This window comes from Opisthorchis viverrini, assembly GCF_000715545.1.
Source record: "Opisthorchis viverrini unplaced genomic scaffold opera_v5_127, whole genome shotgun sequence".
NCBI classification, from domain to species: domain Eukaryota; kingdom Metazoa; phylum Platyhelminthes; class Trematoda; order Opisthorchiida; family Opisthorchiidae; genus Opisthorchis; species Opisthorchis viverrini.
Window position 1 is genome coordinate 822,777 of NW_008751785.1, and position 22,013 is coordinate 844,789.

A 22,013-nucleotide genomic window follows, 5' to 3' on the forward strand; every position below is an offset into this window, starting at 1 on the left:
TCGAATGAGACGTTTCTCTCTTTTCTCCCATATTCTCCTGTTACTCTTTCGCATTCATCGCTTGCACTCACTTTTTATGTTTGTGACCATGCTCTTCAAAAATAAATGATAAAAGTGTATCCACTTCACTAATCGCGGTTTGCATCAGCTGATTTGCAGAGTAGATTAGTGGAACACATTCAAGGAAGTTTGACATTCGCCCTGCCAATCCCTTTGCTCTGCTGCTTTATCCATTGTATCACTGCCCTCTCCACCAGCTACATTTGCCTAACATCCCCTCGATGTAATAAGGGTTCCAAGTACTGACAACGCCAGGAGACAGTACTGATAAACTGAGCTGCATGCATGAACTGAACTACCACTGTCGGGCGAGGAAAGTGATGAGAACCGATTGAAACGTACACGAATTTGATGGGTTTTACGCCTGAGGTAGGTTGCAACTTTAGGCTGGAGTGCGCACGATTTGCACAACTTTTTAATAAGCACCGTGTTTTGTGAAGACAATCTTGAAACGTCCAGTGAAATCTGATTGGCCATATCTTCATCTGTGGTTTGTGCCTGAAGAGGACAGAAAAAGAGGACAGAATATGGAACAGGTTTCGTGATCGGTTAACGAAAAAGGAAACGCGCCTGAGAAAAGAGCCCGGAAAAAAATCTGAAGTAGTTATAACAAAGGAAGAGGACTGTCCAAAAGGCCAACAACGAAGACAAGTAAACATACAGCTAATGTCTCCTGGTGAAAGAAACAACCAGTCTATCCTATCCCAACAGTTGTTGATACCTTTCTTCTAATCTGATTGTACACAACGCGGTTCCCCCTTTCTGTTGTTTTGGTTTTGCACCTATACCACCTCTATTGTTTTTGACCTAAACGTAAAATGCTCTTTGATCTTGACATCTTACGTCTTGTTTAAACCAAAACGTGGGTTTCGCTACCTTGTGGCCATCTTGCCTCCAGTCAGTGTGAACTTGAGGATCCCGTGTGAAATTAGCAGTTCCTAAACCGGTGCATAAAAGCCGGAGTAGTCCCACGATTGGAGGTTTGTACAACTTTACTATTTTATTATTGTATTCATAGCACATGCATTTGTTGGTAAACCTCCATTTGAACTATTTGACTATTGGGGTTTTGCGCGTGACTGAATGTAGCCCAAATGATTGCTGGAAAGACTCACTAACGGTATACAAGCTCGAGTCAGTTGTCAGAAAAACCCTGTATGACCTATGCGGCAAAATAACTGCATGGACACCTCCACAGTGGGACTACGGAGAAGAAGAAGAAGCGTTCAGCTGTAACATCCTTCCGGTGCCTAGCTGCCATGCCATCCGAAGGAAGCACGAGGGCTGGGATACTGCCAGGTTGCCCAAGCCTAGACAGGGGAAGTCGAGTGGCAGAGGTCGGGTTCGAACCACGGACCTTCCGGTCAGTAAATTCGCGCTCTAACCACTTGGGCCATCTCACCCCAGACTACAGAAAGGGAGCATGGACCCCGTCCAGACAACTTGCTGACAGCAATGCCGTGATCACATGTTGAGGGCGTGATGTTCCCCGTGACTGTTATGACATTCACAAATACGACCAATTTCGGCTGTGTATCATAACGTATTCGTTGAGATATGCTTTGATGAGGCTAAACGAGCTCATCACGTTTCATGACAAGGATTGGAACGGCTAACCATTGGAAGTACTAGCTACCATGCAACCAATGTACGGTCGACCGACAGCACTCATACTTGGTGTTGCTTGCCTCGGTGCCAATTCATTGTAGATTAGTCCTAAGGAAGAATGAATAGGCAGCAAGAATAATTCGAGTCACCATTATCCATGAATAAGGGTCAGGAGCAAAATTCGAGCAAGGCCTTATGCTGCTTTGGTTCCCTTCCTCAACCTTGTGGACAACATGGAGACCCAGAAGTTCAATCATAGGGTGCAGACAGAGTAGTATAAAAGCGACTATACCCTCGGGGGGCGAGATGGCCCAAGTGGTTAGAGCGCGAATTTACTGACCGGAAGGTCCGTGGTTCGAACCCGACCTCTGCCACTCGACTTCCCCTGTCTAGGCTTGCCAGCCCTCGTGCAACCTTTGGGTGGCATGGCAGTTAGACACCGAAAGGGTGCTACAGCTGAACGACTATACCCTCTAGGATCTCCGAGTGATCTCTCCTGCGCACAGATGGAAACGCTGCAAGATATGGCTGCTAATCGCAGTCAGTGGAGCATACGTCGTCAGTTCCTATTCAGATTGTCCGAATGAGTTTTTGAGGGTGCACCCAGAAATGACTGTAGCAGGCCAGAGCCATTTATCCGTATTTTCTCCTGCACACTAAGGATTCCACTTGAGTTACGGGTGTACAGTAGCGAGACATTAGCGCTGAACACTGTTGTTGTGGATAATGATGATGATCTTAGCTGTTTTCAGAAGAGATAGTACCATTCAGAACCCAGCAGTGGCAGCAAGTGACAGTTTGGACAATCTGGCAAGTGATTCTTCGATGTCATATGCAAACCAGTAACGTTATTGTCACTGGATCACGCTGGGAAAATGCGAAACACAGTAAGGAGGTTTTATCATGCCATCATCCGACAGTCTGTCACTCCAACGTGCTTTCAGTGTTCACCATAAGGCACCAAGAATCACTTATAACGAGTCTGAGACGACCGTCAGCCTGAAAAGTCCACGTAAAGCAGACCGGTTACTACGGATCAGACGATCGCATTGTAATCGGAGTCATCATCATCATCATCATCATCATTGTCAGATGTAATAACCGCGTACTCGTCGTACAGTGGTTGTGGCTGCCGTAGTTTCGTTCAAGGTGATTTGGGGGGAGGGGGAGGTAGCTGCGCATTGCAGGCGGGAGCTGACAAATTGATGCATAAATCCAGCACTGTCAGTGGGCTGTCAAGTGGGGTACCATTAGAAGACTGATTCGTGGGCATGTTAGCAGATACACGCACGAAGGCTTCCCATACGTTATCAATCCGAAGACTCAGCCGTTCGAGTGGATGGAGTGTAAATGTTGAGTTCCCGGAAATCAATCACAAGGGACTCGTCTCACTCCATAGAAATCTCAGTTTTTAAGTTCAAAAACAGGTTTTTATTAGATCACAAACAGCATTGTGGGTAGCTCTTTGAACACTTCATTGATTTTTGGATATGTCCGCTCCTCATACATTCACTATCTGATTGGCCTGGCGACATTTGGGGTTGGTCAATCACTGCTTCCAGTATTGACTGAAACAGAGCGTTGATAATTGTATAGTCCGAATTCAAGTTCGCCCTCAGTAAAAAGATCGGTCAATCTGCTGGAGGACGGTTTCTCACATACACATCACTATTGGTCGATAGAATCACTGACGTGGACAGTGTCGGTCTCACTTTAGTTCCTGTGTGGCCTGTCGACAACACCTGATGGTCGACAAAAACCAGCCAACTGGTTCAAACGTTCATGTTTGCAACTCATAGCCTGATCATTTGACATTTATTTTCAGGTCAACCTGCGGTGGATGGCGGTCGATAAAGACAAGGACAGACACTACAATGCATTACAATAGCATCAACTTAAACAAAGTGCTTCATTCGTGATTTACCCGTCGAAGGTGGTGCGGAAAAGACGGAGAGTGTCTTTTAACACCCACATTAGGAATAAAATTCTTCCCCCTAAAGAATCGGACGTGGGTTTAGTGTTCTAGTAGTAGGCCCTGATGAAATTCAGCAGGCCCTTATGAACTTCTCGTGCAGCAGAATATCTTGAGTTCGTATTCAGACAATCAGACTGTTCTCGTAAACTCAAATTTTCGACAAGGGCCACCGCCCAACAAAATGTTCGTCCTTCTAACGAAGCACCACCGTGAAGATAAATCAACATCGCCACTAGTCCTACGTGCCGCAGTAGCGGGAGAAATTGTTGCTCTCACAGGACTACATGCGCGGACTCTGGTTCGGTTTGTTCAAAAATAGCTCCACGTCTTAGTGTCCCGATGAGGCAAAACACAAAGTGCAGAAATGAACGTGCTGCCAGTCCTCGATCCTGATCACCAACCAAAAAGACCCAGAATTACATGAATCGCACTTTCTTCTGTTTGTGCTCTACGACAGGACCTGTACCCATCATTGAGGGATACCCACTGAACTACAGCTGGGACAGTTGATTTCAGGAACATTGTGATTATCACTCAGATTTCAAATAACCAGATTTCCCATCGGGTACCAAAAAGAAATCGATTGAGACCAGCAAAATTAATTAGTTGGACAAGCTTTTTACTTCTTCCTGGTCACAACCTCTCCAAGATTTGTCAGCCCGAGTCGTTTGAAACACCAGTTCTCGTATTGCACTACACCAGTGCGGGTGGACCTTGGGCTATACAATCTTTGTAGACATCGAATTTCGTAGAAGCAACCAGTGGAGTGGGAGGGATACAGCGGATTTACTGCAGCTTGGGAAATGGTTGGCTTACACTTGGCCGTCAAGGACCCTCAAGAAAGTAAATCATAAGGGCGTTCATTGGGAGTAAGAAGGGACGTATCATATCGGAATAAGTAAATGGCTTTATCATCACCAACCATGGGGTGTAACAGGCCAATTTATTGTAAATGGAAATTTGCTCCGGAGAAATGTCTGAAATACATCAATATCGCTTATACAGTGGTGCCTCCAGCTCATGATAATGTTTCGGAGTAACCGGTCTTCCGGCTGTGGTGGTTATCTACTCAAATAAACAAAGAACGTACAGAGGTGTTTTGTCCCTCAGCCCTGTTGAACAAACCTGTCACGCGTCGTCCTAGTTGGTAGAAGTAGCAGTGTCGTGAGGATTTGGGAAGCATCGTGTAAGAAACACATAAAGGATTTTTGTTGTTGCACAGACTAATATGTCTAGCAATGTACAGCCATGGGATAAACTTCGTCATTAGACTGGTGTCGCGCGACTGGTGGAGTCAGGAAGACGGCCAGCGTAAATTACTGGTCAAGCTGAAGCAATTTTATGAACTGTATAGGTGCGAGCGATCTTTTGGGAAGAGGTGGCATACAAAGTGCAGAAACCTACACTAAATTGCTGGTCCGAAGGAAAGAATAACATACCATCATGGTTTCTACCAGCTGCTCTAACTTGTGTGAAAAATCCAGCGAATCTAAAAAAATGAATGAAGATCATTGTGAGCAAAAAGGAAAAACTGTATCACGTCTTAATTTGAAAATAACATAACATTTCACACAGAGTGACTAGAGTGACTTTCCGCTTGTAGAAGGCGCTTGCTCCAGAATGGTACGTCTTTGATAGGTCAGTTTTATAGAACAGGAAGTCATGAGGGGTAGATGGTAGTTGTAACAGCCCCAAAAGGGTCTGCAACAGATGCCCAAATCTCACATATGCTCCAATACGGTCTCACGTGTGAGGCGGCCAAACTTAGTGGTCGGTTTCAATATACAGTTTCGATCCCAGGTTTTACAGGATACACCTAATGGAATCAACCTCTCTGCAATGTAATGTGAGCGCAAATTCAATGGTTTCACTAACAGTTGTGCAACCACCAGTCGTTGAACCCTGAGTACTGATATCCCATCTACATCAAAATATGCATCCCATCAAGTGAAACCAGTCTTGTTTTAGAAGAAACACTTAGCACCTAACTGTTGATCATGCGATGAGCCCGAGAAAGGCATCTATCCAAGATATACTACCGAAAGTTGACGAATGCAAAGGTACGAAAGTGCGCTCAAGCAACTTGGACCTGCAATACAAGAAGGAAGTTTGATCGCTGATCGCATTGATGCAGCACATCATAAAGCAAGGGGAAGCTCATCAACAAGTGGTCACTGAACGAGAACATACAAATCACAGACGGAAATAGATGAATGGGAGAACGGACAACACACGGCCACACAGATGGTCATCCCATTTAGTCTTTGGTTCGATAGGTCACAAGAGTTTCGTCTATATCGAAGCTAAATGCTTCAACAACACGATGTAGAGTATTTTTCTGAGAGTGCTTATGAGCCAGCCACTGATGATAATAGTGCGTAGTTCAGCAATACCATTTACATTAAGCTTCTTACAGGCAGCACAAGAGCCGGTCATTAGACTAAAGGATAAGGGAGACAACACACCTAACCCACATCTCGCGAAAACAGAGCATAACTTTAGCCACCCCATCCAAGGACACTAACAATAAGACAGCATCATTCGTATACCAACGAGGAACGGAAGCACAGACAGTTGTCCCGTTTGACAAAAAGTATGGACATTGAAAGTTCTGATGTGATAAACCTATGGTTCTCGGATTTTGCAGGCGAAGTCGCAGTTAACCAGTTAAATCATAAGTTAAAAAAAGAATATTACAAAAGAAAGGACTTGAATTAAATAGGTGCCTCGACATGCGCAACCGCTTGGTGGTTAGAATAGACCATGGTGAAATTCTCCAACAAACAACAAGCATAAATAAGCATTTGAATGGGACACACATTAAAGGTTTGGTGGTGAGAACGTCAGTTCGCATGTAACATAACAATCGCGCACGGTAAACATACCATCACGTGGTTTGGAATGAATAGGTAAATATGGGAGAATTTCGCGCCAGAACAGCAGCATCGATTCACGAGCTGCGAGCAGAGCATGACATAGGTGTCGGTGTATGGCGAGTGCGAGTTGTTTACGGGTTGCCTGTGGTCGGAGGAAGGAAACAGTATTAATATGAGCGTGAGGAGATAGAGCAATGGCAATAACAAAACAACGGTAGAAACAAACTAATATGAACGAAAGCCTCAGAGCAATCAGTTACGCACGGAGGCTGGTATGTTGGTCCATCAGCTATTCCAGCTGAGTAGGAAAGAGGAACTAGTGCATATATCTCCCTAGAAACCTCCGGGTTCCGACGAAGTCCTGGTCTTCTACTCAAGGTACTCATAATTCAGTGGCCATCTTCAGCTTCAGTGTAAAATACGTCTTCAACAGGAAATGCAATAAACTTATTTCGCGTGGATCTAGGGGAAATCCCAAGCGGCAAATGGATGCATTAGTGCTTGCGTGTCCCAGTCTATGAAAAGTTGGTAGCTCTATTTCGCCTGAATATCTGTAAGTTGTGCTCTAACGGAAGGCATCAATTTTAAAGGTTTCCTCCATCACCTGATATAGTAAAAACCACTGGATATTCGCTGGTGAGTTATGCTGAGGGTTATCCATCGTTCGGTTTTTATCAATGGAGATAAGTCTCTAGAGAGTGTAGACATCAAAAAAACTCAAGTATCAGCATAAAATTTTCCAGTGGACCAAAAGTTTCATTTACAGAAACTGTATCGGTTCAAAGTGTTAGACCGAGATCGATTAGATAGGGACTGTAATAGCTGTGGATTTTTTGGGCAGCTAGAATTCAGATTAGAAACAGCGAGGAACTTGCATCGTTTAGTGTTTTGAACGAAAAACTGATGGGCACATAGAAACAGTAACGTGAAAAGGAACAAGAACAAAACCTTACGCTCATCACTGGATTGCATGCGCAAATTGACAACTAGGATTATGACGAAAGGATGGTAGGTCCAATTAAAAATTAGGAGAAAAAAGAAACCCTAAGTCAGGCAAACAACCGTTACAGAGTGCGTACAGGGACAAAGAACTAACTTGGTGATCAGCAAACTGGGTAGCAGATAATTCTAGATAAATAGAGGACAGAAGTGTTAAGCTTGCTGCTCCTTAAGTACCGAAAACGGGTCCCCAAAAGTGAGAGAATCCAGGAAGTGGCGCTGTGATGGTGAATTTTGAACCACGCCATGCCACCAAAAAGCGACCAAACGGTATCAAGTGCAAACGGCAGGACTGAACTGTGTCCGTCCTAACGAGCAGTAAGATCTTGGAGTACGGTTGTTGGACTCAGGCGAACCATCCAAAACCCGTTAGATACATGAACTATTATTTACCTTAATTCAATATGTTTACAACGGTGAGACATCTGATAAACATGTTTTCCCCAGAGACTTAATTCTCGATCCACCATTAGGATACAGTTGAAAAAACAACGACGAAACGATATCTTCCCAGGTTTTTTTAATGTTTGCTAGCAGTTTCCTGTGTATTACTCGTTAGTTAGATAGACAACCGAGGCTTGGTAACAACCGAATTCTTCTTAAAGACGGTGGAATGCTAAGAACAGTTCTGAGCATCCATGAGCAGCCATATCTCCAACAAACTTCGACTATGGCAAAAGTCACTGAGAATATTCTGTTCAGACATCAATCCTATCCAGCGATCCAAACGCCAAGCGAGCCGTGGATTTTTGGCGGGCTATACCACCTGACCATGGGAACCGTAAGTCAGACACATGGATTGTAATGTGACATTGAAGAGAACTTATGCAAGTCACTTGTTTCTCGAAAACCCTTGGCAAATTCAGTCATCTGTCACAAGTGGAATCACGGGACAATTGGTCTGGCGTTGTTTTCTAATGCTAAACTGTTGATGGCAATCGGGAGCAGGGAACAAACTAGAACAAGCAAAAGGCCATAGACAAGGAATGCAGCAAATTGATCTCGGATGAATGTTAGGAACATGCCGTCAGGGCTGATGACCTCAGGAAAAGATTCGCGGCAGTTTTTGTACTAGTACACCTATTCTAGTGTATCAGACGGACGTTAGATTCATTTTAGCGTGCACAGTGGTGCGTATCCAGCTAAAGAGTAGCGTGGTGCCGAGAGTAACACTCAACCTATCGGACCAAACTATGTTAATTTCATTTCCAGTACTGTTGGACTACTTTACAGGCTATTTCTAACAAAAACATGCAAATCCCTACTGAAGGCACAGTAAATCATGATACAACCAAACTAAATAAAGTTTCGAGCCAGACGCAAACCAAACGGAAAATATCAACCAGACGAATTATGAACGACCCAGGTAAGCTCAAACAACATAGGTCACCTAGTCAACCGGCCTGAAGAATGCCTACCTGATACAGGCATACAGTAGAAAAATAGAGGAAATCAGGGCTGGGAAAATATAGATCAGTACAAAATTCGTTACTGGAAACCCACACCAACTGGACGACACTGCCTGTTAAGGCACTATGTAATAGTTAGACATTTCGTGCTCAGAGGCAGCTGACACCTGTGGACAAGACCACGTTGGTTAGGGTCACAAGAATTAAGGTCTTCTGGGTTATTGATCACGCTAATAAACGCACAGATGGTTGCACACAAAATGCAAACACAGCTGCTTGAAAGGGGGACCAAATGTGAACCGCACATGAATCGGAAAGGATGTGGCAGACAGTGCAAGTGCTCAAAGGGGGAAAGTCAGAGTAATGTTATCCCAGGTGAGAACCAAGACAGCTAAAAAATCTTGGATCGAACAGCTGACCAAGAAACACAAAACAAGTTGCGGGAGGAGTTGTGCGCTTAGTAGAGGACGAATATACGAGAATCAGAAATGCAAAGGTTTGTTGATTAGCTCGAGTGTTGCGTTCATCGAACGCATGCCTCGAAAACATATCATCGTGGTAGGATTTGGATGTCCTCGGTAACAAAGTCGGTTTTGCACTCGATGAAACCCCTTTAAAAGACTTGCTTTCAAGTGACGTCAGTTAATCACTGTCTTTTCGTGGCGTATCCGAATACGTTCTTACACAAGTCAAGTGGCAAATTTGTCTGGGGCATTTGAACTGATCCCAAAAAACCGGCGATATAAGAACAGGAAGTGAAATCACTTCGCTAATCCAAGGGAAATGATGGTCGCGCTGTTCGACCATTCACAGTAAATCCCTCCGTTACGCAAGTATCCGAAGATCGTGTAGAGGTTCGACGTAGACCCCTAAGAAACTCGTGTCATCCGCGTGCAATTACAAGTTTCCCATACTACGGCAGACGACGCACCTTCGGATAATTCAGTGGCTACAATACCAGAAGCATGAAATTCGCCCGTATACAATACAACACTATGCTTTGCTGAATGTTCAAATATCTGTGGGCGTTGGAAGCCGATCTGTCACTATGTAGGCACTGTACAGTCACCAGGTAGATATAGCCTATCGTTCAAGATTTCGACTATGGATTCGTATCACCCATCAACTACTAGCATTAGTTTTGCCGTAGTGGTCCGGAGGGTGAGTCTGGATGTACATCCAGAAGAATTTTACGAGCGTCTATCAGCTGTGACAAATCAAATATCCGGAAGTCATAGTAGAAGATTGGAAGTCTCACATAGGTTCGTCCGACTGACTAATCCGCCAGAGTCGTAAAGGCTCTGGTCTCGATGGAACCAATTTAGCTGGTTCCCAGACCGATTATTCGCCGTTCAACAAAAGATCTGAGCACAGCTTGGTGCCGTTTCACGTCATCAAGAAATCACAACGCACCACAGCCACCCAGGTCACCCGAATGCTGCTGGCCAAGACGAAAATTAACTGCCCCACTTGAAGCGATAAAAGCGCTACCGTACCAAAGTAGATGATAACATGGGAACAGCTGTGGGTGGCTGATTTTATGATGTTCATCCGTTGCATTTGCCATACCTCGGGTAAACACTCCATTCTGTATTTGTTCTGAACAATAAGGTAGAACACAGCATTCCACATCTTCGTGGCCAGATCTCCAGGCGAACATTACTACCCATATGGAACTGCATTTCGCCGAAAAAGCGCATAACGGATATGGAGCATCATCTTCCTCAAAATGGTCAGCAAAGATAGCCATGACGCCTCAACAACACCACTTAGCGGCAACATTACACATATGTGGCTCAAACAAGTGTTCAAGACTTCATTGAGGACTTGCACACCAGGTCTCTCCCGTATAGAGGGAATTCGGTTTAGATTCCGTAAGCTTGCCACCACGTGCCTCAACGATTGTCTGTGCCTCGTTACAAAACATCATATAGAGCCCCGCCCAAGCCCATCAATCCTATCAATATTCAGAACCCGAGTTCAGATGTATGGCGAAGTCTTACGACTGCGCGCCGATCACCGAAAAGGCATTCGTCACAAAGACGATGACGTTCTCCGTCAGTTACAACGTTAGGCACACCTATGGAAAGTCTCACATACAAATACTCCTGCTGATACTTCTTCTCGATGGTCAAACCGTATCGACAGAGCGAGAATAACATTCCTCCAAGTGACGAACACTCTGTGGTGTACAAGTGGAATTAAACGGAGAAGCGAACCCCGGGCACATCGGGCTGTTGTTATTCTATGAGCATGCGAGATTTTTTTTCGCCACGGTGCGAGGATATCCAGAAGACAAATGACTGATATGGGCTTTCATGCCTCTGATACATGACTGAGCAAGAAAGACCTTACGAGGTATGCCAAACCATACAGCATAGATATTTAGGTTATTTAGAATAGTTTGCATTCATGAAGTGCTTGATCCAATGCGAACACCACCATCAGTGTACTCAATGTCTGTGAGCGAAGGTGCTGGAAGCAGGTAAATAAGACTGAAGCTCCAACTCGATTGCAAAGTTGAATTAGGGATGGTACAGTGCACCATTGCCTGATACCAGTGGATATAGGGAAGTCAGAAGACAGCCTGTATAAAAGATAAGGATTTAGACACTGTCACAGTTTCTGGCGATCGACCACGTCAAAAGCAGCTCACAGACCGAGAAAACCGACCGATCTTGGTCGCGCACCATCAGCACTAGATGGAAGGTGAAGATACGATCGGCGCAAACCAAACCAGGGCGAAGCCAAGCTTGATGCTCGCCAATCTGACTCTCTCGACCATGGATTAACCTGCGCAGGATAATACCAGAGGGCGTCTTAGAAGCTACGATCATTATACTGATGTCCACATTCATTTATTGTCCACTGACAGAGTTAAACGATATTTTTTCGAGTTCTACGGATCACCACATACCAACATCACCAGCGTTGAGCAAGCGGTTGACCAGGCCAGCCACCATGCGGCAAGCGCAGTTACACAATGCATAGTGCACTCACGAGTGCTTATGGAATTGCTAGTGAAAGAGTGCAAGCAGAACTATCAGAATAACTATGAATGGCACTAACCTATTCACAACCATCAAGGTGAACGCCAATTCCTCGCAGTCTGAGTGATCACATAAAGTGCATTAATTCCGTTTGACATTCAAGCATTTTCCAACGTGATTTTGCAGGAGCTGTCACGTGTTCATCATATGCTATCCATTGTCCATCAAATATCCCGTGCTCATCTTAGCGTGCTCCGCCTAAACTATACCCTTTGCATTCTAGATCCTAATATAGAGAAGATAAACAGTTTCAGCCAGTCTTCCGAATTTTCTCGGTCCAAATCTATCTTCACGTTAAGCTGCACTTCAGGTTTCCTGTGTTGCTGAGATTCTTGCTGCTTATACCTGCATCTTACGAACCACAAAAAAGCCTTTAAGAGTGATGCAGGTGGGTCCAAGTACGATACATGGATTTAGACCTGTGTGCCGATATTTGTGGTGCTGAAATAAGAAATCCACGAGTCGTAACTTAAAGAATGGAACTGACAGAGTAAGTAGCCAGTACATTTTAGCTTAAGAACGATGGACCCTGTAGCCCTGGTCCGGGCTACTGGAGTATTTTTCCATTTTGCGTGAAAGATCACAGCAAAATACCTGTGTGCGTCACCCAAAAAGCGGTAGCTATTTTTTTGGACGGCAAACTATGGCCATGGATTGACGACCATGCACAAGTCTCCCTCAGGCTGGGAAGTGACGTGTCTCTGGGCAAATAAAGTGCGCAATACACAGCCATGGCGAGGTATAACTATGTTCAAATCTCTACCACAAAGGAAAATGGTGGATGCAACAATGTAAACTTCGAAACTTCATTTGACTGATGAGCTACGTAACAGGATATGCGAAGGGTGAATTCCAGGTTTCTGGGCCAATAAAGTGCGAGCCCGCAGTGCTTACGTATCCCAGTAAAGTGGCCACATAAATCTATTAGATTTCAACAAATCTCTTCAAGTCCGTTGTTGCTGTTGTCAAAACGAGCAATAACAGCGAGCCTCCTAATAAGCATCAGCTGATACAGGGAAGGAAAAGACAATGCTTCGCGAGTAAGATCATACAACAACGCAAGAAGTTGATCCATTCGCCTCTTGACCAGTGTGAAACAATAAGGGACCTTAACTTGCTGTGTCAGAAAGTTAAAATATTTTAACTGGTGAGAGAAAATGTGTGGGAAGGAGAGAGTCGTCACTGAAAAAACTAAGCCTATAGTCTGTACACCATCTACATTTTGTTCAGTCATATTCATTATGCGTTAAAACCGACGTTCTGTCCTACATGGTGTGCCTGCTGTTTAGGGCGTCTGTGTGTACCAAAAGAAGAGGAAAAGATGGAGGGGAAAACTAAGACTTACATGGCTACGCACGCTGAACAATATTCTATGCCAGGATTGTTGGGCCAAATTCTGCAACGAGGCAGACCGTGGCAGCGAACTCATGCGCTGTGTTGGTTTCGGTGGGCTGAGAATTCAAATAACAACAGGAGAGCGTGAATTATATGTATGAGGTTAAAGCAACTTAAATTAGACAAGCGATGTTCTCGTCGTGAATATCGATACAACCGGTTTCCAGATGCAAGATGCAAGAAGAGGAGTGGATCATCATCATGATCATCAAGATCACCGACACCATGACATCAGTAGTCAACACCGATGCTTCACTTCCGTACAACCATGATTTATTTCACAGCCTTATAGTAAAGCAAGGAATAAAAGTGGACGGGAAAGGGACTTAGTGCTAGCTTTCCACAATCATTCCGAGGTGCCTACATCCCTAGACTCAAGCAATCTGGATACAAATTGATAACAAGAACGTCGCTGACATCGGTTGGCAGCCATATCTTGTGGTATCTCCAACTAGGCGCTGTGGAGATCACGCCCCATCCTGGAAAGCGAGTAACACCGAAAGCACCCAAGCGTTTCGTAATATCCTTCATACCTGTCTCCCAAATCAAGGGTTAGCCACCTCTCTGCTTTCGCCGCTCAGAATTGGGCGTGGAAAACTGCAACCTCTTCGGCAATCGATGGCTAGGCACACGCAACACATGCCCAATCCATCGCAGCTTCTGGTGCTGGACACATTCTTCAATGAAGTACCCGTTGCACAACCGAAAACTGGCTTTCTTATGGTTTCGCTACGGATAAGCCGACAAGAAACCACACGAGCTATGGTTCTGAGAAAACGATTATCGAGCACCTGAAGACGTCTCAGTTCCGCTACCCGAACAGGCCAAGTCTCGCAGCCAAACAAAACAGCCCGCATTGTAGCTTGATACACACGTCCCTTGAGATTCAGGGATACACCACTTTAAAGTCATAGGTGTCTCAACTTAGCAAACGCGGTCCGAACCTTGCCGATTCGTGCATTGAACTCGTCTGTCACACTAAAGTCGGAACTAATACAACTTCGGAGATACGAAAAACGCTCCACAACTTCCAGTACCTCTCCCTGGATTGAAAGCGGCGAGTTCAGTGACTGCACGTCCACGAGCATGACCTCACAATTTGTGGGTGCAAAGTGCACACCAAAGGACGGGATGACTTTGGTGAGTTCATCCAAAAACACCTGCGTCTTCTCCTCCTCTTCGAACATCGGAACGATTTCGTCTTCATATTCCAGAAGGATACGGTTTTCCTCACGGGCTATTCGAACACCAGGGTTTTGGAGACCCTCTAGCGTTCGTCTCATTATCTCAGCGACCAAGAAGTTAAAAAGGAATTGAAGGAGTGGGCATCCCTGATGGAAACCGCTTTGTTTTTGGAAGCTTTGGAGAGCTCTCCGTATACACTTACACGTTTGGGAATCTCAGGATACAAAAAACGTATTATGTTCACAAACGTCCGGGGCGTTCCTTGATGGGCAAGCGTGTCAAGCAGAACAGACCGATCAACTGAGTCGAACGCGCCCTGGAAATCCAGGAACACTAGAATTTTCAGTCGCTTATACGTATGGGGTTGTTCTAGCACCTGACGAAGTGTGAAGATTTGGTCAACACAACACCTACCAGACCGGAATGCCGCTTACTGCTCTCGAGTCAGCTGCCACAGCCTTATAGTAAAGCAAGGAATAAAAGTGGACGGGAAAGGGACTTAGTGCTAGCTTTCCACAATCATTCCGAGGTGCCTACATCCCTAGACTCAAGCAATCTGGATACAAATTGATAACAAGAACGTCGCTGACATCGGTTGGCAGCCATATCTTGTGGTATCTCCAACTAGGCGCTGTGGAGATCACGCCCCATCCTGGAAAGCGAGTAACACCGAAAGCACCCAAGCGTTTCGTAATATCCTTCATACCTGTCTCCCAAATCAAGGGTTAGCCACCTCTCTGCTTTCGCCGCTCAGAATTGGGCGTGGAAAACTGCAACCTCTTCGGCAATCGATGGCTAGGCACACGCAACACATGCCCAATCCATCGCAGCTTCTGGTGCTGGACACATTCTTCAATGAAGTACCCGTTGCACAACCGAAAACTGGCTTTCTTATGGTTTCGCTACGGATAAGCCGACAAGAAACCACACGAGCTATGGTTCTGAGAAAACGATTATCGAGCACCTGAAGACGTCTCAGTTCCGCTACCCGAACAGGCCAAGTCTCGCAGCCAAACAAAACAGCCCGCATTGTAGCTTGATACACACGTCCCTTGAGATTCAGGGATACACCACTTTAAAGTCATAGGTGTCTCAACTTAGCAAACGCGGTCCGAACCTTGCCGATTCGTGCATTGAACTCGTCTGTCACACTAAAGTCGGAACTAATACAACTTCGGAGATACGAAAAACGCTCCACAACTTCCAGTACCTCTCCCTGGATTGAAAGCGGCGAGTTCAGTGACTGCACGTCCACGAGCATGACCTCACAATTTGTGGGTGCAAAGTGCACACCAAAGGACGGGATGACTTTGGTGAGTTCATCCAAAAACACCTGCGTCTTCTCCTCCTCTTCGAACATCGGAACGATTTCGTCTTCATATTCCAGAAGGATACGGTTTTCCTCACGGGCTATTCGAACACCAGGGTTTTGGAGACCCTCTAGCGTTCGTCTCATTATCTCAGCGACCAAGAAGTTAAAAAGGAATTGAAGGAGTGGGCATCCCTGATGGAAACCGCTTTGTTTTTGGAAGCTTTGGAGAGCTCTCCGTATACACTTACACGTTTGGGAATCTCAGGATACAAAAAACGTATTATGTTCACAAACGTCCGGGGCGTTCCTTGATGGGCAAGCGTGTCAAGCAGAACAGACCGATCAACTGAGTCGAACGCGCCCTGGAAATCCAGGAACACTAGAATTTTCAGTCGCTTATACGTATGGGGTTGTTCTAGCACCTGACGAAGTGTGAAGATTTGGTCAACACAACACCTACCAGACCGGAATGCCGCTTACTGCTCTCGAGTCAGCTGCTCACGAGCCATCATAAGGCGACGAAGCACAATTGACGCCAACAGTCTCGTTACAACCTCGATCAAGCTGATCCCTCTGTGGTTACCACACTCGCTACGCGCCCCTTTTTTGAAAATGGGCACTATCACCGATTCTCCCCAGTTGTCTGGGACAGACTCTTTTTCCCAAATGCAAGCAAACAGATCAAACCAGCGCCGACTGAGGACCTCACCCCCATCTTTGAACAATACATGTGGGAAGTCATCCGGGCCAGGAAATCGGTGGCGCTTGAGGGAACATATGCCGTCTTAAACCTCCGAGATCATAATTGGTTCCACGTCCACCGTCCAGGGTTGCACTTCACCTGTGGGCTCTAGATGAGTGCCAGCTGGTGCCTACGACAGTTGTTGTCCGAAGTATTCGGCCCAGCGGTCGAGGCGTTCTTCTTTATTCGAAATGTTCACTCCATTCCGATCCTTGATGGTTTCGCTTACAGATGGTTTCCGGGAACCGGTCGCAACGGATCAACTGAAATAATCTTCGGGCATCACCGGCCTTCTGGGCCTTTTGCATTTCTCTGGCTTTCTGTGTCCACCATACTTCATAGTAGGCCCGCACGTTCACCATGTGGCCAGACGACTTCGGCTATTTCAGAACTTAGTACTGCATAAAAAGAGCCTGTGATCAATACACAAAGCAATCGTTCCCCACTGTCCGTACGTGCCGAGTCCAATTCATGTCGATCCCCTAAATGAGCCCTGCTTGAAGATTGACTTGGAGATACCTGAGGATATTGGCGCCATGTGACGCCATTTTGCGCTAAAAACCGATGATGAACTGAGTCATCAGTCCTAAGTGCTGAGCTTACAAGAGAGAGTTATTAATGGGGTGGGGAAAAGGGGTAGAAAAAAGTAAGTGAAAGAGGGAGAAAGGAGGCGTCAGCAATAGCCTGTTTTCAGTTACCCGCCCTGCTGTATGCGGCAAGTAAGGCGACCCGGTTGATGGCACCACGTGACGGCCGATGTGGCATGAGTTTATTGGTATATGTGCAGTTGATGGTTGTACGTGGGTTGAGATACTGTGGGGGCGCCCACACTTAAACAGAAGGACGACTAGGGTCCTCAGCCAAAGCCTTTGGCTCAAAAGCCTAACCGCAAGGCAGCGGTGTTTTGGCGGGAAATGCAAATGCACTACCATTTCAAGTGGTATGGCAAGTGGAAGTAAATCTGAACCGAATCAAGACTGGGTTTGAACGCTGACTGAGCGATGCTGGGATAAGAGAACATTTCGCCGGAGATTAGCACTCTAGTAGTCACCAAACGGGTACGAAATACGTTCGAGTGCTCTAGATAAAACCTTGTCAAGCATGAGCTCTCCAAATCCATTTGAAATTCGAAACAAACATGCCATTCACGTGTTACGTCTCGTTCCGTTTCACCAAAACAGCGAAGATACAAGTGAGTCAGAGTACTACATGTATAGGCTAAAGACATAGTAAGAGAATGCTAATGATAGAACGTCAAATCAGGGCTAATGAAAGAAGATAGGGTAGACCCAATTCCAGGAAATAACGCTGTACTATGATCAAAGTCACTTTGAGAAAGCCCGGCTTCCTGCTCCTAGTTAAGAAGCCATATTCTCAAGGTCAAATAACGTCAGTTTCTTCAGAGACAGTAATCAACTGCTTTCCGTCACTGCTACTAACCTGTATTGTGGCCGATGTATTGTTCGTGGAAGAAGTTTGAACATTCCAAGATTTGCTAGAAAGAACATCGATTCAACCACAAAAGAACTGACTGATGACAGAAAGTAGAAAGGTAAGAAGTGGTTTTTGACTAAGTCTAAAGAAAAACTTCTCTGGCTCCAGTGACTAGGGGCAGCCAAGCAGACTGATATTTTTATATAAAGTCTACAAGCGGGTCGGAAACAGCTCACATCGATAAATTTTCTCATACCGTTAGGATAGCGTCTGGCGGAAAAAACCTGAAAGTGTCAAATTCCTGTAAAGCATCTTCAATCACAGCACAAGAACAAGTGATACGTGCACAAAAGTATTGATTTGAGCTATTCGTTTATTTTGTACTTGGGTCTGCCTCAATTATTTTCTTGAAATTTGGTGTGATGTAGGCGTTGAGACTTCTTCCAACATGTATTTCATCTGAGGGGGCGAGATGGACCAAGTGGTTAGAGCGCGAATTTACTGACAGGAAGGTCCGCGGTTCGAACCCGACCTCTGCCTCTCGACTTCCCCTGTTTAGGCTGGGGCAACCTGGTAGTATCCCAGCCCTCGTGCTTCCTTCTGGTGGCATGGCAGCTAGACACCGGAAGAAGGCTACAACTGAACCACTTTTTTATTTTATCTGAGAACAGAGCCTAGCATTCACAACCCAAAATGGCACGTCTAATGTCGACGTCAGCTGCTTGGATAAAGTGAACTAATATGACTGAGTTCAGTTGCTTACCATCTTCGATCAACCCTTTGTAAGCAGGTTATCAACTAACCGGAAAGTGTAATAATAATTCTCACCTGATCACACTCGGCGAAATGTTGGTAAGAGCACCGTGAATGGCCATTTCGACTGCACAAAGATGAAAGTAGTCAAAAAACACATCGAAATGGTGATGAAGTCCTCGGGTGGGTGTGAAATGAATCCGTAGTTCGCGTTCATGCAGCTTCTCCATGGCTTGGACCACAAACGCTCTGGCAAATGAACGAGGAAAAACTTGGAACCAATTGTTGAGAGAGAAAGTTGGATGAGAAAGTGACACTGCGATATCGTTTCCAGTGTGAAATTCTGCTGAGATGAGAGCACGAGAACAACACGAAATCTTGGGTATGTAACAAGACTGATCCCCTGCTACTACTAACTGATTTGTAAGTGCAACTGTCCAAGTTGACCACAATCATGATGTAACTTTCCCTGTGCTCGTTGATTGCTAACAGACAGCTATCTACACCAAATGAAACAACAAAGTTGTTCAAGATAGTGAAACGACACCCCACAAGATACCGATTTCAGTTCCTCAGTCCGGGAAACCTATTCTGCGAAGAACAGTAGCTCTATGTGGTTTCCCGGGGGAAGTCAATGGCGGACTCAACTGGTGCCGTTCAACCGCCGAATGGACTGATGTTTAATAAACAATAACCGATTACGATAGATTCCGTTCCGCAAAAGCAACCAGTGTGCACTGAAAAGCCAAGAACTGTTGAAGGCCAGAGAGGAATCTGCGGCAGCTCACGACCATCGAACCTCTCGAGAGAAGGATGGTTTGAAGAGGGCACAGAGAGATGAGCTGTTGCTTCATTTGCAAGGTGTATTTCGTTGCACGAGGGATGTTCTCCAAAATGTATGTAGATGATACAGTCGTGGTGACAGGATCGATTCAATAAATAATGTTCCGGCCAGTGAACACCATTCATTCGAATATCAAGTTAGCAATTGAGCACGAGGTGAATGACAAAATTAACTTTTGCGATATACAACTGACCGAATGGGATGATGGAACACCTCATGGGTCCGTCCACAGAAAACACAGTGGGATCTATCAGTACCTCTGTCTCTCCAGTTTTCTGCCGATGCGCTACAAAAGGAGTTTAGTTAGAAGGTGGAGCAATAGCTTTCACGGAAAATGCCACTGATCACGAACTTAAATAACTGGAGGAGATATTTCACTAAACGGATGTCCACCAGAAGCAGCACCGCATATTTCACGAGTGTGAAACGGATGCCAAATCGTGTGGGGAAATAAGTTTAGTCATCGTAAGAGGTTGGCATAGATGGTAAGGCTGACAAAACTGACGAACTTAGATTGTGGCCTCTTCCCTTGGAAAGGGACGTACTCGTTTACTGATTCTTCGGCAAACCACAGTTCAACACAGAGAAATAGTTCATGCTTCATGAAGGAATCTTCCAAACGCGCAGGATCAACTTGAAGCAACAGACGTTGTTCAAACACATCACACAGCTGTGCCGCTTCTTCGCGATACATTATTAGAAGAATCTTGCTGCACATTTTCTCTGTTACGAAATTCGGAGTTTGAGATCCGGGATCAATGTAACTCGGGTGCACTGCCTCTGGGACATGTGCCCGACAACTCAAACGATCCCAACGCAAGGGAGTTTCTGCCATACTCATGGACTTAGATTGAGCGGAGTTTGGAGTGGATAGAGCCTGGCTTCCGGATCGGAGATAGGCGCGCACTTGGTAGAACCTAAGATAGATTCATACAAAACAATATCAGGAATAGGGAAATACTTACCCTCGGTGGTAAAGATCTACGTTGTGAAACTCCCGCATCTCTATAACGAACGAAACGGTGGCCTGGATGACAGGCATGGCCAGCTGCAAGGCAGAAAAGCGAACAAACATGGAACGACTTCTAGTCGTTTTCAAAACAAAGAATACAAGTGACCATGGGTATTATTGAAGCAGAAACTCGTGTATATTAAACAGAGACTACAAAACCAAGTAGAAAAAATGAGGCTGTTGGTTATGGTTCTCCTCAATTTAGCGTTAAAGAAAACCGGTTTGAATATATAGATTTTGACTTCTGATTTAACCATCAAAGTTAGTAGGCCCAAATACACACCGGCGCTTAACTGCCGAAAACCATGTGGAAAGAAAACCATAGTAAAAAGTGGGAAGAAGAAAGGGAGAACATTGTACAAAAAACCCTATGACTCTAGACAAAATGATGGAGAACAAGATCCTTACACTCTTCAACAGCACTGACATGAACACATCTGAGCATTATGTCCGAGTAAGACGCCGCAAGCATCATTGACCTAGCATCCTTTGCGCACCTTAAACAATGTAAGTCCACCGCAAAAACATAAACGAACTTAGGCGATGCAGTTTAGCTAGAAAACTACATGACCGCTATCTTGTTTACTGATACGAACACGTCACTTACAAGTTAGGGAGATGTACTGGAAGTTGTGGAGCGTTTTACGTATGGTTCTGATTGTAGTGTGAAAGATAAGGTCAGGTCCAGGTGGCGTTTGTTAATTTGGGACACCTATGACTTTAGAGTGGTGTATCCCTGAATCTCAAGGGACGTGTACCATGCTACAGTGCAGGCTGTTTTGTCGCATGCCTGTGAAACTTGGCCTGTTGGAGCAGTGGGACTTAGACATCTTCAATTCTTCGGCAATAACTGTCTTAGCTCATGTGGATTGTTGTCGGTGAATCCGTAACGATAGGATTAGAAAGCGAGTGTTCGGTTGAAGAATCCGTCAAGCACCAGAAGTTGCGTTGGTTAGAACATGTATTACGCACGCCGAACTATCGTTTGCCGAAGAGTTCTGTTTTCCGTGCCTAATTCATAGTAGCGGAAGCAGAGGGGTGACCAACCCTTTACCTGGCAAAGGAGCATGAATAGGATTACGAAATGCTTGAATGCTGTCGGTGCTATTTACCTTCCAGGATGGACGCCGCGTGATCCCCACCGCGCCTAGTTGGAGAGACTACAAGATATGGCTGCCAGTCGATGTTAGTGGCGTTCTTGTTGTCAGCTTTTATCCAAATAGGATTAATGCTTGAATGCTGTCGGTGCTATTTACCTTCCAGGATGGACGCCGCGTGATCCCCACCGCGCCTAGTTGGAGAGACTACCTACAATGGCTGCCAGTCGATGTTAGTGGCGTTCTTGTTGTCAGCTTTTAT

The 22,013-nt window shown here is 45.3% G+C and overlaps 1 protein-coding gene across 1 annotated transcript in view; it reads right to left on the bottom strand.

Annotated features, from left to right (window-relative positions):
- The window catches only part of T265_13992 (hypothetical protein), a gene marked incomplete at both ends in the record, with an annotated part of 53,201 nt that extends 32,739 nt beyond the window's left edge, over nucleotides 1-20,462 (bottom strand). Inside the window, 6 exons of the mRNA XM_009171549.1 lie at nucleotides 403-558; nucleotides 5,083-5,132; nucleotides 6,529-6,661; nucleotides 13,323-13,428; nucleotides 18,874-19,047; nucleotides 20,188-20,462. Of these exons, the coding sequence (XP_009169813.1) occupies nucleotides 403-558; nucleotides 5,083-5,132; nucleotides 6,529-6,661; nucleotides 13,323-13,428; nucleotides 18,874-19,047; nucleotides 20,188-20,462 (894 nt within the window). The remainder of the gene's footprint in view (nucleotides 1-402; nucleotides 559-5,082; nucleotides 5,133-6,528; nucleotides 6,662-13,322; nucleotides 13,429-18,873; nucleotides 19,048-20,187) is intronic.
- Between the last annotated feature and the right edge of the window lie 1,551 nt (nucleotides 20,463-22,013).